This window comes from Prorops nasuta, unplaced genomic scaffold, assembly GCF_024137725.1.
Source record: "Prorops nasuta isolate Cenicafe-Biocafe unplaced genomic scaffold, Cenicafe_Pnas_1.2 PNAS00007, whole genome shotgun sequence".
NCBI classification, from domain to species: Eukaryota; Metazoa; Arthropoda; class Insecta; order Hymenoptera; family Bethylidae; genus Prorops; species Prorops nasuta.
The window spans coordinates 3132379-3144204 of NW_027116804.1; the positions used below are offsets into that span (position 1 = coordinate 3132379).

General features: G+C 32.5%; 1 protein-coding gene across 1 annotated transcript; it reads right to left on the reverse strand.

Annotated features, from left to right (window-relative positions):
- Positions 1-691: 691 nt before the first annotated feature.
- Positions 692-2279, reverse strand: LOC136774879 (putative nuclease HARBI1). Its single transcript, XM_066729357.1, has 4 exons — positions 2098-2279; positions 1729-2015; positions 1008-1312; positions 692-934 (listed from the first exon to the last, which is right to left on the reverse strand). Exons 1-4 carry the CDS (start codon positions 2277-2279, stop codon positions 692-694), a joined length of 1017 nt encoding a protein of 338 aa, XP_066585454.1.
- Positions 2280-11826: the final 9547 nt, after the last annotated feature.

The following is an 11826-nucleotide window of genomic DNA, read 5'->3' on the forward strand; positions in this document are numbered from 1 at the left end:
CGCGCCTGTACACAATAAGATGCTCGTTACCGGTCCGACGGAATGACCACTCCGCTAGGTTGCCCGCTTACCCGTGACAGGTGAGCAGGGCCAGCGGTTCCCTATACAACCGGTCGGTGCTACGAGCCCTAAAGCCCTAGCACACCCCGGGACGTCACTGGACTTTATTACAAAACGAATAATCACCCAAATGTCCGCTTACGATAGGTAGGCTCTCTTCTCTCTTTCTCTCGCTCTCTCGGTCTCTCTCTCTTTCTCTCCTTCTCTCGCTCTCGCCCTTGGTGGCTGGCCCGAAGGGCTGGGGGTGTCCCGTCGTCCGATATGGGTTCGCGGCTCCCTGGCAGTCGCTGCACCTCTCCTCTTTCCTAGGCTCTGTGTGGCGGCTGTCGTTGGGGTCGCACTTTTGTCGGCGGCGGGGCGCTTCTAGGCACTATGTGTCACCTTTGACTTCTAAACTACGTGTGTCGGGGCAGTCCGCGGAAGCAGGTAAGGCCCTGCGCCTTTCCCGCCGCTGCCCCGCTACACCCATCGCGCGGCACTAGGGAGCCGACAAGTTATCGATCCTAGATCAATACTTATCGGTTGATGACTCCCTAGTTCGTACGCGATCCGCCTATCTAGCGCTTGAGATTAGCAAAGCGCTAGATGGCAGCTATAGTAACGTTGCGAGATCGCAACGTTACAATATATATTACTTTGAAAAATAATGATCTATTAAATATTGGCGATCATTATCCGTTGGGTCTGCAAACGCTGCGTTAATACTTAAATAATTTTGCATGCTACCGTTTATTTTTCGATTATCTCGACGTATTATATTATGTAATACAGCAGTGGCTAAAATTACATTTATTGTTCTCTCTGGTTTTTGAAACCGTGACCCTATTCTTAACACGGGGAATGTTCTTTTCCAAATGCCAAAACATCTTTCAACCTGAAATAATACCATAAATCGAAAATTGTCATTAATTAATCATTATTTTATTTATTAAATTTATTATTCTTACCATGCATCGAGTTCTGATGTGGGATTCATTGTAAAGAAACTCAGCAGGTGTTTGTGGATCAGCGAGCGGAGTTAGCAAATATCGATGATTGCCGTAGCCGCGGTCACCCAAAATTGCACCATTTCTGAATTCCAAATTATCAAACCTTTGTTTCAAGCGACTGTTTTGAAAAATGGTCGAATCGTGGGTGGACCCCGGCCACCGCGCAACAATGTCTAATATTTCCAAATCGCTGTTCACCATGCATTGAACATTAATACTCATGTATCCCTTTCTATTTCTAAATAATTCAGCATCATCACCTCCTATAAAAACATGAATAAATCAAAAATATATCACATTAAATTACACTAGACTTTCGGTCTATAAATACCAATCCAAAAAATCTAAATATTTTTGGATACTTTGAAGAAAGAATCGTTATAAATAATTTTCAAGTTTTCTAATTCGCAGGATTATATTAGTTAAGGCAGATTGTATTTAAGCAATACCAAACTTAAATGATAAAGCAGAGTTGGGGATTGTTCAATTATTAGAAAATCTCTAATCAAATAATTCTTAATCCTTAATAGCTTTTCTAGTAATAATAATATCGTAATATACATATAAAAAAATTTTATTTTATAAATTCCTTCCATTATTTAGATTTTTCGGGTTAGCATCCTGTTCAACTGAAATCCAATATACTTTTAGAAATGAAATATTATGTTTATAAACTAACCATAAGATTCAATTTTCACGTGCACGCAGTCCATTGCACCAATGACTCGAACCATTCCAGCAATTGAAAAATTATTTTTCATTGTTTTCATAATTTCTTGGTCAGTCCTCGGTAACCTAATATAATTAGGTAGTAAATCTGCGATAGCCTTAGATACTTCGTGCACAATCCGGTAAGCACTCATTGCACTGATGTTTGCAAAATCGGCCACAACTTGCAGAAAAGTGCCGGTGGCATAAAATCTTAAAGCAGTTAAGAGTCTAATATTTGGTGGAATCGGATATTTCCTAAAAAAAAAATAATGTCAAATGTATAAAACTTATCACAAAAGATTGTTTTAATTTTAATTTTGTTATAAATACAACTTACCGTTGTTTGCATTGTATCTTTGGTTCAATTTGTTTTAAAACCTCTAAAAATTGTGTTTTTGAAAGCCGAAATTTCATTTGAAACTCGTTATTATTTAACGTCTCGAAATAATTAACCCTTCGCCATTTGATGCGATTCCTCTGAATTTGCCTCTGTCTTTCTTCTTCAGCTACATTATCCATTTTAATTAAATTTGCTTAAAATTACAAGCCTTTTAAAACTTTCGTAGAAGAATTCGTTGTCAATAGTTCAGTCGAATGAAAAGTGCAGGAACGCCAGAACCCCCCACCATGATTTCCATTTTCTATGCCAAAAAGGACGAAGAATTTTTGCTGAGGGTTTTGAATCTCGACGTCCCTGGATAGTTCATCATTGTGCTAGACAACTGAAGGCAATTGTTTATTATATACCAATTAAAACATGGATCTTGAATCAAAAGAAATATTTTTACAAATTATAGAAAAATATTTTCATATAATAGAAAATAAAAAAACAGACGGCACAACCCCGGGTGAAAAAGAAAAAGCATGGGAGAACATAAAAAAAGAAGTGAAAGAAAAACTAAAAGGAAAATGGGTTAACATATGTGTTAAAAGTACATGGACCAATTTAAAAATGCGGGCCAGAAAATATATAGCAGCTCGAAGATCCGATCTATATAAAACTGGTAATAATATATTATTTTATTTTTCATTATTAATATTATGTTTCAATATCATATGTTATTTCTATTTAGGAGGTGGTAAATCTAAAGCTCCAATAGAAGACGAATTTTTGGAGAGAATTAGCTCGCTCTTGGGTAAATCGTCTACAGGCATAGCCGGTATTAATGATTCTGACCGTCTACCATTCCCATATACTACCTCTGTAACAATTAGCCAACTCATCGAGGAATCAGATGATGATATTGATGATCCACAACCTATTTTTGATGTAATATTTATTTTTTCTCATCAAATTATATAAAAAGTTGAAATTTTTATTCACATTTTCCCCATTATAGGCAATGGTAACGGATGGAGCCAAAATAGCTAATTTTGGAAAAGGCGTAGGTCCTAAATCATTGAGAAACCCAATTAGTTTTCCATTAGTTAATATTACAAATGCTAGGGAAGAAGCAGTAGGAGAAAGCATTGAGGAACAAACCACAATTGGCTCAAGTTATAAGCTGCTAATTCAAAAGCAAATAGAAGTAGAAGAGATGAAATTGGAAAACCAGAAAAGGAAGATGGTTTTGTTAGATACAAAAATAAAAATATCGCAGGAAAAATTGAAGAAATTACGAGAGCATATACTGTAGATACATTTTGAACTATTGAAAAAACTTCCATTTTCTGTTTAAAATAATGCACATATAAAAATAAAAGAGTTAATTATATTTTGTAATTATCAATGTATTTTATTTCGACAATTTTTCATTCCTCTATAACAAATCAATTTTCTTTCCGTAATCAAGCTATAAATGTTTAAAATCTGCATTTTGATAGTGTTATCCTGGCAGAACAACGAGGAAATCGTGTTTTATAGTTTAGGCCCAACGGCAGAAGGATGTAGAAAAATCTTCATTTTCGGCTTTCATCCAGAACTCTGCGACGTTGTACCGCCCGAGTATGGTCAAGAGCACTTCACTGAAATGATGGACATGTTAAGTGGCACATACATGCAACTAGAACATGGATTATAATAGGCAAAGTGTAGAGGAATATGTGATGAAAATATTGCACAATATCGGACAAAATCTAGCATTTAAGACATACTGTGCATTTTGATTTGCGAATATCAATAAGTATATTCGCACTTTATAATTTATGAATTTTTAATATCTCGAAGTTTAGAGTTATCCACAACTAAAAATTTTGTGATTAGAGTGAACTCGCTGAATACATTTGTTGTGGCTATTTTATTTATCATTAGCTGTTAAAGTTGGTTTTTTAAATATCTGTAAGACATTCATATGTGTATACATATATGTATATAGCTAGCTTACATTTGGCTTATAAATAAAATGGATTGCAGCACACTTTCATAACATTTCATGCTTTATTCGGTGAATCATGAATACAATATAACTTCTATTTAGTAATAATTTATACAATTTCGCATTTACATATATATCGCCCTTTCTAAGTTAGATAGTACAAGCAGTTTGATTCAAAAAACATTTAATTTATTACACGTATTATTTAGCACATTCTTAATTTATTCTACATTATTCGTTTCAACAATTCATAAGTTGTACGGGTCTGTCAAAACATACTACCAGTTTAGAATTTGTTGGCTCTACGAAATGACGTCATTTCCTCACTACTGCCAACCTTATTTTCGATTTTCAGATTTTTCTTTTTTATGTTGGACATGAGACTTGCCTGATTTGTAAAATGTTAACGGGCCTTAACATTTTACAAATCAGGCAAGTCTCATGTCCAACATAAAAAAGAAAAATCTGAAAATCGAAAATAAGGTTGGCAGTAGTGAGGAAATGACGTCATTTCGTAGAGCCAATAAATTCTAAACTGGTAGTATGTTTTGACAGACCCGTACAACTTATGAATTGTTGAAACGAATAATGTAGAATAAATTAAGAATGTGCTAAATAATACGTGTAATAAATTAAATGTTTTTGAATCAAACTGCTTGTACTATCTAACTTAGAAAGGGCGATATATATGTAAATGAGAAATTGTATAAATTATTACTAAATAGAAGTTATATTGTATTCATGATTCACCGAATAAAGCATGAAATGTTATGAAAGTGTGCTGCAATCCATTTTATTTATAAGCCAAATGTAAGCTAGCTATATATATGTATACACATATGAATGTCTTACAGATATTTTAAAAACCAACTTTAACAGCTAATGATAAATAAAATAGCCACAACAAATGTATTCAGCGAGTTCACTCTAATCACAAAATTTTTAGTTGTGGATAGCTCTAAACTTCGAGATATTAAAAATTCATAAATTATAAAGTGCGAATATACTTATTGATATTCGCAAATCAAAATGCACAGTATGTCTTAAATGCTAGATTTTGTCCGATATTGTGCAATATTTTCATCACATATTCCTCTACACTTTGCCTATTATAATCCATGTTCTAGTTGCATGTGTGTGCCACTTAACATGTTCATCATTTCAGTGAAGTGCTCTTAACCATACTCGGGCGGTGTTACGTGCTGACCAAACCCGCTACAGCACCACCTATGAGCCCATACGTTAATCTCAATAATTAATAATAATGGCTGGTAGACATTGAATCCATTAGAATTTAGATTTCATTTAGAATATTATTCCACATATAAAGAGGAAACTTTCGTTGTACGGAAAGCGTCTTAACATCCTTTTTTCTACCTAAATCGTCACAAACAAAGCAATAAAACTGCAACCTTTTTTTTTCTCTCGTCCTTTTCAAGTACCGGGAAAACCCATCTGCAGCGCAGATGAGTTATCCGCGAGTTTCTCTTTTCTCAACTACGCAACATCCTACAAAAATCTCCCAGTGACGCAATCAGGTTACTCTCAATCTAGAAAACATCTCCTAGCCTTCCCTACTCCTAGTTCCCAAATCTCCATGACAACGGAGTGACGCTTTCCGAAAACCAAGATTTGATTGGTCCAGAAAAGCGACGCTGGACCCCTTCCTTTCCTCTCAGATAAGGGATGCTCCTTTAAAAACCCCGGACAACCCTTAGACGCTCTCCTTTTTTGTCTTTTGCGTTCGTACATACGTTAGTTGTTGCTCCTGTGTTAGAATCTCGTATTCTTAGCTCTGCTTGGAATTTCGTGACGACGAAATTCAATCTCCAGAGAATAAGTCTTGCGCCTTCGAATCGCGGAGTTCAGCGAAAGCCAATTACCGAACTTACTATCAGCTAGTAACATTCAACCAGTGTATAAATCATTGTACGAGCAAACAATAAATCAACATAAAACCATTAACGACTCTCATCAATCAACTACCATCTCGATTCCTATCACGCATAGTGAGAAAGACGGTACCCCGAACCTACAAAATTCAACAAACCTCTTTACCAAAGAGGGCAAAATCGTGAGTTTACGCCCATGAGAACGCACCCAAAGGGACAAAGAAGACCCAACCAGGCAGCCTTCATCAGGACGTAACAGCGGTACAACGTCGCAGAGTTCTGGATGAAAGCCGAAAATGAAGATTTTTCTACATCCTTCTGCCGTTGGGCCTAAACTATAAAACACGATTTCCTCGATGTTCTGCCAGGATAACACTATCAAAATGCAGATTTTAAACGTTTATAGCTTGATTACGGAAAGAAAATTGATTTGTTATAGAGGAATGAAAAATTGTCGAAATAAAATACATTGATAATTACAAAATATAATTAACTCTTTTATTTTTATATGTGCATTATTTTAAACAGAAAATGGAAGTTTTTTCAATAGTTCAAAATGTATCTATAGTATATGCTCTCGTAATTTCTTCAATTTTTCCTGCGATATTTTTATTTTTGTATCTAACAAAATCATCTTCCTTTTCTGGTTTTCCAATTTCATCTCTTCTACTTCTATTTGCTTTTGAATTAGCAGCTTATAACTTGAGCCAATTGTGGTTTGTTCCTCAATGCTTTCTCCTACTGCTTCTTCCCTAGCATTTGTAATATTAACTATTCCTCGTTGTTTTGCCAGGATAACACTACCAAAAGGTAGATTTTTATGTGCTTACAGTCTGCAGAGTAACAAAATCTTAATTTCCACCGATTTCAAAATTTTAAGATCACGTAATAGAAAATTTATACTAATCTGTAAACATAAATGTTATAATAAGCGTATGTATACTGTTATATACATATAACTACTTATACTACTTTTCTCTATTAACTAGCCAATAACTAGAATTAAAACATTTAATTAATAAAAGTTAGTTTAATTCAAAAAGGCTCCGGTTGCATTCTAACCAAGAGCCGTGTGGCGTCATTCGTATGCAACCTGAACCTCTTTCTTAGGCAACAGTACTTCTCTGTTGCCAGGGCCTCAGAGCGCGCGTGGCTAAAAATCTTAGTCAGCTATTAGAACAATCGTCTTATTGACGCACGGTTGACTTAGTAACCACTGACGCACGATCGATTCCCTAAAACCATACCATATATGGTCATGAGAATCGATGCATTTTGAGGCAACGACTTGACTGCTCGGTTCCTGACCGATCAGTCCAGGCCCAGCAGTAACTAGAACAAGTCATCTGACTTTAACCGAGCATTAGCTCCCAAGTTACTCTAATTTCAATCTAACTTCAATTAGATAATCTTTTTATTTAAAACCTCTAAAAACCTGTATAACTATAATTTATTTTTATAACTCAACATTGTAAAATAACTCTACAAGGACTGAATAAATTTAGTTGTACCAAAAGTACTTGAATTAGTTTGTCACGGTGTGAACCCATAACAATACATATTATTAATTTTTTATAAATATTATAAATTATATATATATATATGTTAATTAGTTTATTAGCTTCGAAGCTTCAGCTCCTAATCACATGAAGTTCACTATTTGAGTTTTTGAATGAAACCATTTATATTTTTGTGGCATCTTCTGCAAAATATTTCAAACTGACCTTTCCAGAAACACTATATTAATTTTTCAATTTTATTTGTTTGATGAGTATAATTCTATTAAACATTGTATATATAAATTTTATTGATTTGATTGAAGTATTTATGCAAACCTTACGCTTCAAATAAAAATATGTAGTGAACAAATAGATTAAATGATTAATGAAATATTATAGTATTCAAAAGCATTCAAGGTATAAGCGATAAACAAGATTATGCATATATATTATGTAAATGAAAATAAATAATCATCAAATGACTTTTCAAAATTAAGTCAGTGATACCATATAAATTTTATATCCCTACTGGGAATGAGACAAATTTTATTTGTGACACTTTTGGAATACTTATCGTAGTTTTTTTTTTTTGTAAAATGACACACCTTTATAAAATAATTTTTACATATATTGTAACATAATTATATGTATTTCGAATCAAAAGATAGCAGGATTTCCTGGTGTAATTGGCTGCATAGATGGAACTTACATTAATATGAGAAATCCCGCGCACAAAAACAGATCTACATATGTTAATAGACACAACCTAGTTTCAATGTTGCTACAGGCAATTTACGATGAAAATAAAAAATTTTTAGATGTCTTTACGGGAGTTCCTGGTAAAATTCACAATGCTAGAGCATTTAAATTGTTAAATATTTCTGATACATTGTCCAGAATTTGTAGCAATGAGAATCACATCTTAGGGGATAGCGCATATCCGCTAAGAAATTACTTACTGGTGCCATTTAAAGACTTTGGTAATCTTACGCAAAATCAACGTAAATATAATAAAAAGCATTTTCAAACGCGAATAAAAATTGAAAACGCGTTTGGCCTTTTAAAAGTCCGATTTCGGCAATTAACTCAGTTGGATATGCACAAAATTATGAAACTTTCAGATTTTGTTATATCTTGTTGTGTTTTACATAATTTATGTATTGATTGTAATGACTTGTTTGAAAATGAGCATGAATCGAGTGAAAATATAGTTAATGAATATGAAACACACGATGAAATAGAATTAGAAAGAGGACGATTGAAGCGAAATTTCATAATGGAAAAATTATGTAGGAACGATTAAATTTTCATCATTATTGAAATAATACTTTATTATATCACTTGTCAAATAATTACATTTGTCATTTAACGAAGATGCAGCTATCACATTTTATAGAGGTATTAACACATTAAAAAAATATTTCAACCACTGCAATATAATTATATCAATAAACATTTGTAATAATAACAATAAAACTTATTTTTGCTTTTCTATGTGTTTTCTTTTATATATTTTATAAACTTCAATTTTATTAAAACAAACTTTTAGACTTGGATCTGAAATAGTTTTTAACCATTTCAATGTTAACATTTCATATGGATTAACGTAAAATAATAGAATATCTTGACAAATATATTAAAATATACTTACAAATTATTTAACAATGTTCATTTTTTTAATAACTTTGTCAATAAATTCATTTTTTCCTTGTGACGTCTTCTCTATTTTCTCCTCGTCTCTCTTCTATTTCTTTTTTTATTTTATAAAATTGATTCAAAAGATCTTCGTTTTTGAACTATGAAAATTTATATTTGTATAAGTAATAAATGAATGATGAGAAATAATTTTGATTGACGTTAGAAGTTTCTAATAAACTTATTTTTCATACCTTTCCCTTTCTTCTTGTAGATGCACTTTCGTTGTACTTTCTATATCATTTTCTTTTTCTATTTCATCATTATATTCCTTTAATATTATTCTTTTTCGTGAATTTTGTAATAATTCTGGTACTGTGCTATCGTCTTGAGATATAATTTTTCGTAATTCCTTTTCAAATGGTACGTTGATTCTGGTCTTCCCTGACTTTATATTGTTATCAATGGCAAGTTTCTGTTGACGCAGAACAGTTTTATATCTATTTTCAATTTGTAGTGCACTTTTGTTGATATTTAGCTCGTCTCTCATATTTTTGCTAATTTCAAGCCACATTACTTTTTTAATTTAAAATAATTTAGTAGGGCCTATTTGGTTTGAAAATTCATAATATTTATTAAGGATAAATTTAGTTTCTTCTTCTGAAAGATAAAAACTTATTTGTAATGAGTGTTAAAATTTATAAGTCTATGATGCACTGAGAGGTTAAATGTTTGTGTCAGCATTAATTACTGTTCGTATACTTTTTAATACAAAATTTAGAGCTACAACACATTTTTTACTACCTTTTTTCATTTTTTATATCTATCAATTTTTAATTATTGAATCTGAATAATATTTCTTTATAGTACTATTTCAAATTCATTACCACTTCAACATGCATTTAAATTTAATTTTTAAGCATTAGTTACTTTAACTAAATATTGAAAGTAAAAAAAGCAATGTTTTTTCTGCATGACTATAATACTAAGTATGGAAAGTTTTTGTATACAATAATATTAACTGTCGAAATACCTGCAAAATCTGCTTTTTCTTTTTCAAGTCTGCAGGGTGGGTCATCAACATCTTCATCTCAGCAGGATGGATCATCGATATCTTCATCTCTGTAGGGTGGGTTATCAACACCTTCATCCATAGAGTATTGTACATTCTCTTCATGGATATAATTAGTTTCTGTAGGGTTATCATTATAACTTTCAGTATCATCTTGAGAGCATTCAATATTTTGAATATCATATATTAGCGTCATATTTCTAATACAAATAGTTATTATTTTACCTATATATAAATATGTGTAAATAGAAAAATTTCTTTCTGTGTACACTCACTCTAAATTCTTATCTAGACATCTATAAATTCTTTCTATTTTTCCCTCCGGTACCTGTATTATATTCTTTTTAACAAGCTTATGCAAATGTTTTACAACATAGTTATCACATTCTGCAATTAACAAACAATACTTATTATTCTTTTAATTTTAAATATATATTTTAAACCTTCAAAATTAACCTGATAGTCTTTTATAGCCTTTGTCGTCTTGAGCGACTAACAAAACAAAATTGCTATTTATTTTAAAATATACTTCCATTATTCTAATAATTGAACTATGTCGAGGGGTCCAAGGCCAAACGTTTCAAAACACATTTAATCTGGAATTTATTTAATTAATGTTATATCTTTCAGAAATACATAAAATATCTCTTATCATATCATTAATTTCCACTTTTTGGATTATTATGATGAATTTTAGTACTTACATTTTCATTTTTCAAATTTTAGGGCATCCCAACTATGAACCAATCCCAATATTAGCAACCATGCATGTGCTATGACCAGAGATGAAACTTGAGATTACTCATGGCAGGGTCGTAAAATAATCCTTGCCGGTAGGCGGCGCTGATGTTTCTAAAAGTCGAAAATTCCATAAAGCCACTAACGCCATCTGTCGGACGCGAATGAGAAGCACTTTGTTAGGCACACACACCATTACTGTGGTACGAACGCGTGTGCAACCTCCTTCGGCTATCATCGCTCAGCTTCGGACATCTTCGCTATACATCGAGTTCGAGAGAGAACGGCATAGTTTTATCGGATCTCTCTATCCCTCTCGATCTAACTTTCGTTTAGTCGAAGAGCCGAGTAAAATTCCTTTTCGTCCTGCTTCCATCCTCCTCCATCTTTCAAACCTCAGATTCGAGTTCGATTCCATCCAATAATTTTTTTTTTTTTTATTGTAGAATATTTTTTTATTGCCATGAACATATGAGATTAAAAAATATGTAAAAATGGGGTTTTAATATTCCATAGTTACGCTCAAAATATTCTTATAAAAATTTAATTTTTATTTCGTTATCAATTCAAATAAGTTATTAATGATTACTATAAATATTCTAAAATGATAAAAAATTAAAAAAGAAAAGAGTCGAAGAGGTCTCGAACCTGGGCTCACAGGTTCCTAAAGCCGAGCCCTTACCACATGCGCTATAAGAGACTTAAGAATATAGATGATAAACTTGCATAAACTTTATAACTACAAATTCGCGTACTCTCCATGTTACACAGATACAAGTATACCTTCTTTCGATATATTTATACTTTATACTGTGAAATTAAACCAAATGTATGAAAATAATATTAGGTTAATTTTAAGGCCCTAGAATCGTTAATACATTTTCTATAAATTCGCCGTTTTGACTCTTAAATTAA

Coding starts and splice junctions, on each gene's coding strand:
- LOC136774879 (XM_066729357.1), bottom strand. CDS start 2,279: ATGGATAATGTAGCTGAAGAAGAAAGACAGAGGCAAATTCAGAGGAAT. Junction 2,016..2,097: donor AAGATACAATGCAAACAACG/GTAAGTTGTATT, acceptor TTTTTTTTTTAG/GAAATATCCGATTCCACCAA. Junction 1,313..1,728: donor CGTGAAAATTGAATCTTATG/GTTAGTTTATAA, acceptor ATGTTTTTATAG/GAGGTGATGATGCTGAATTA.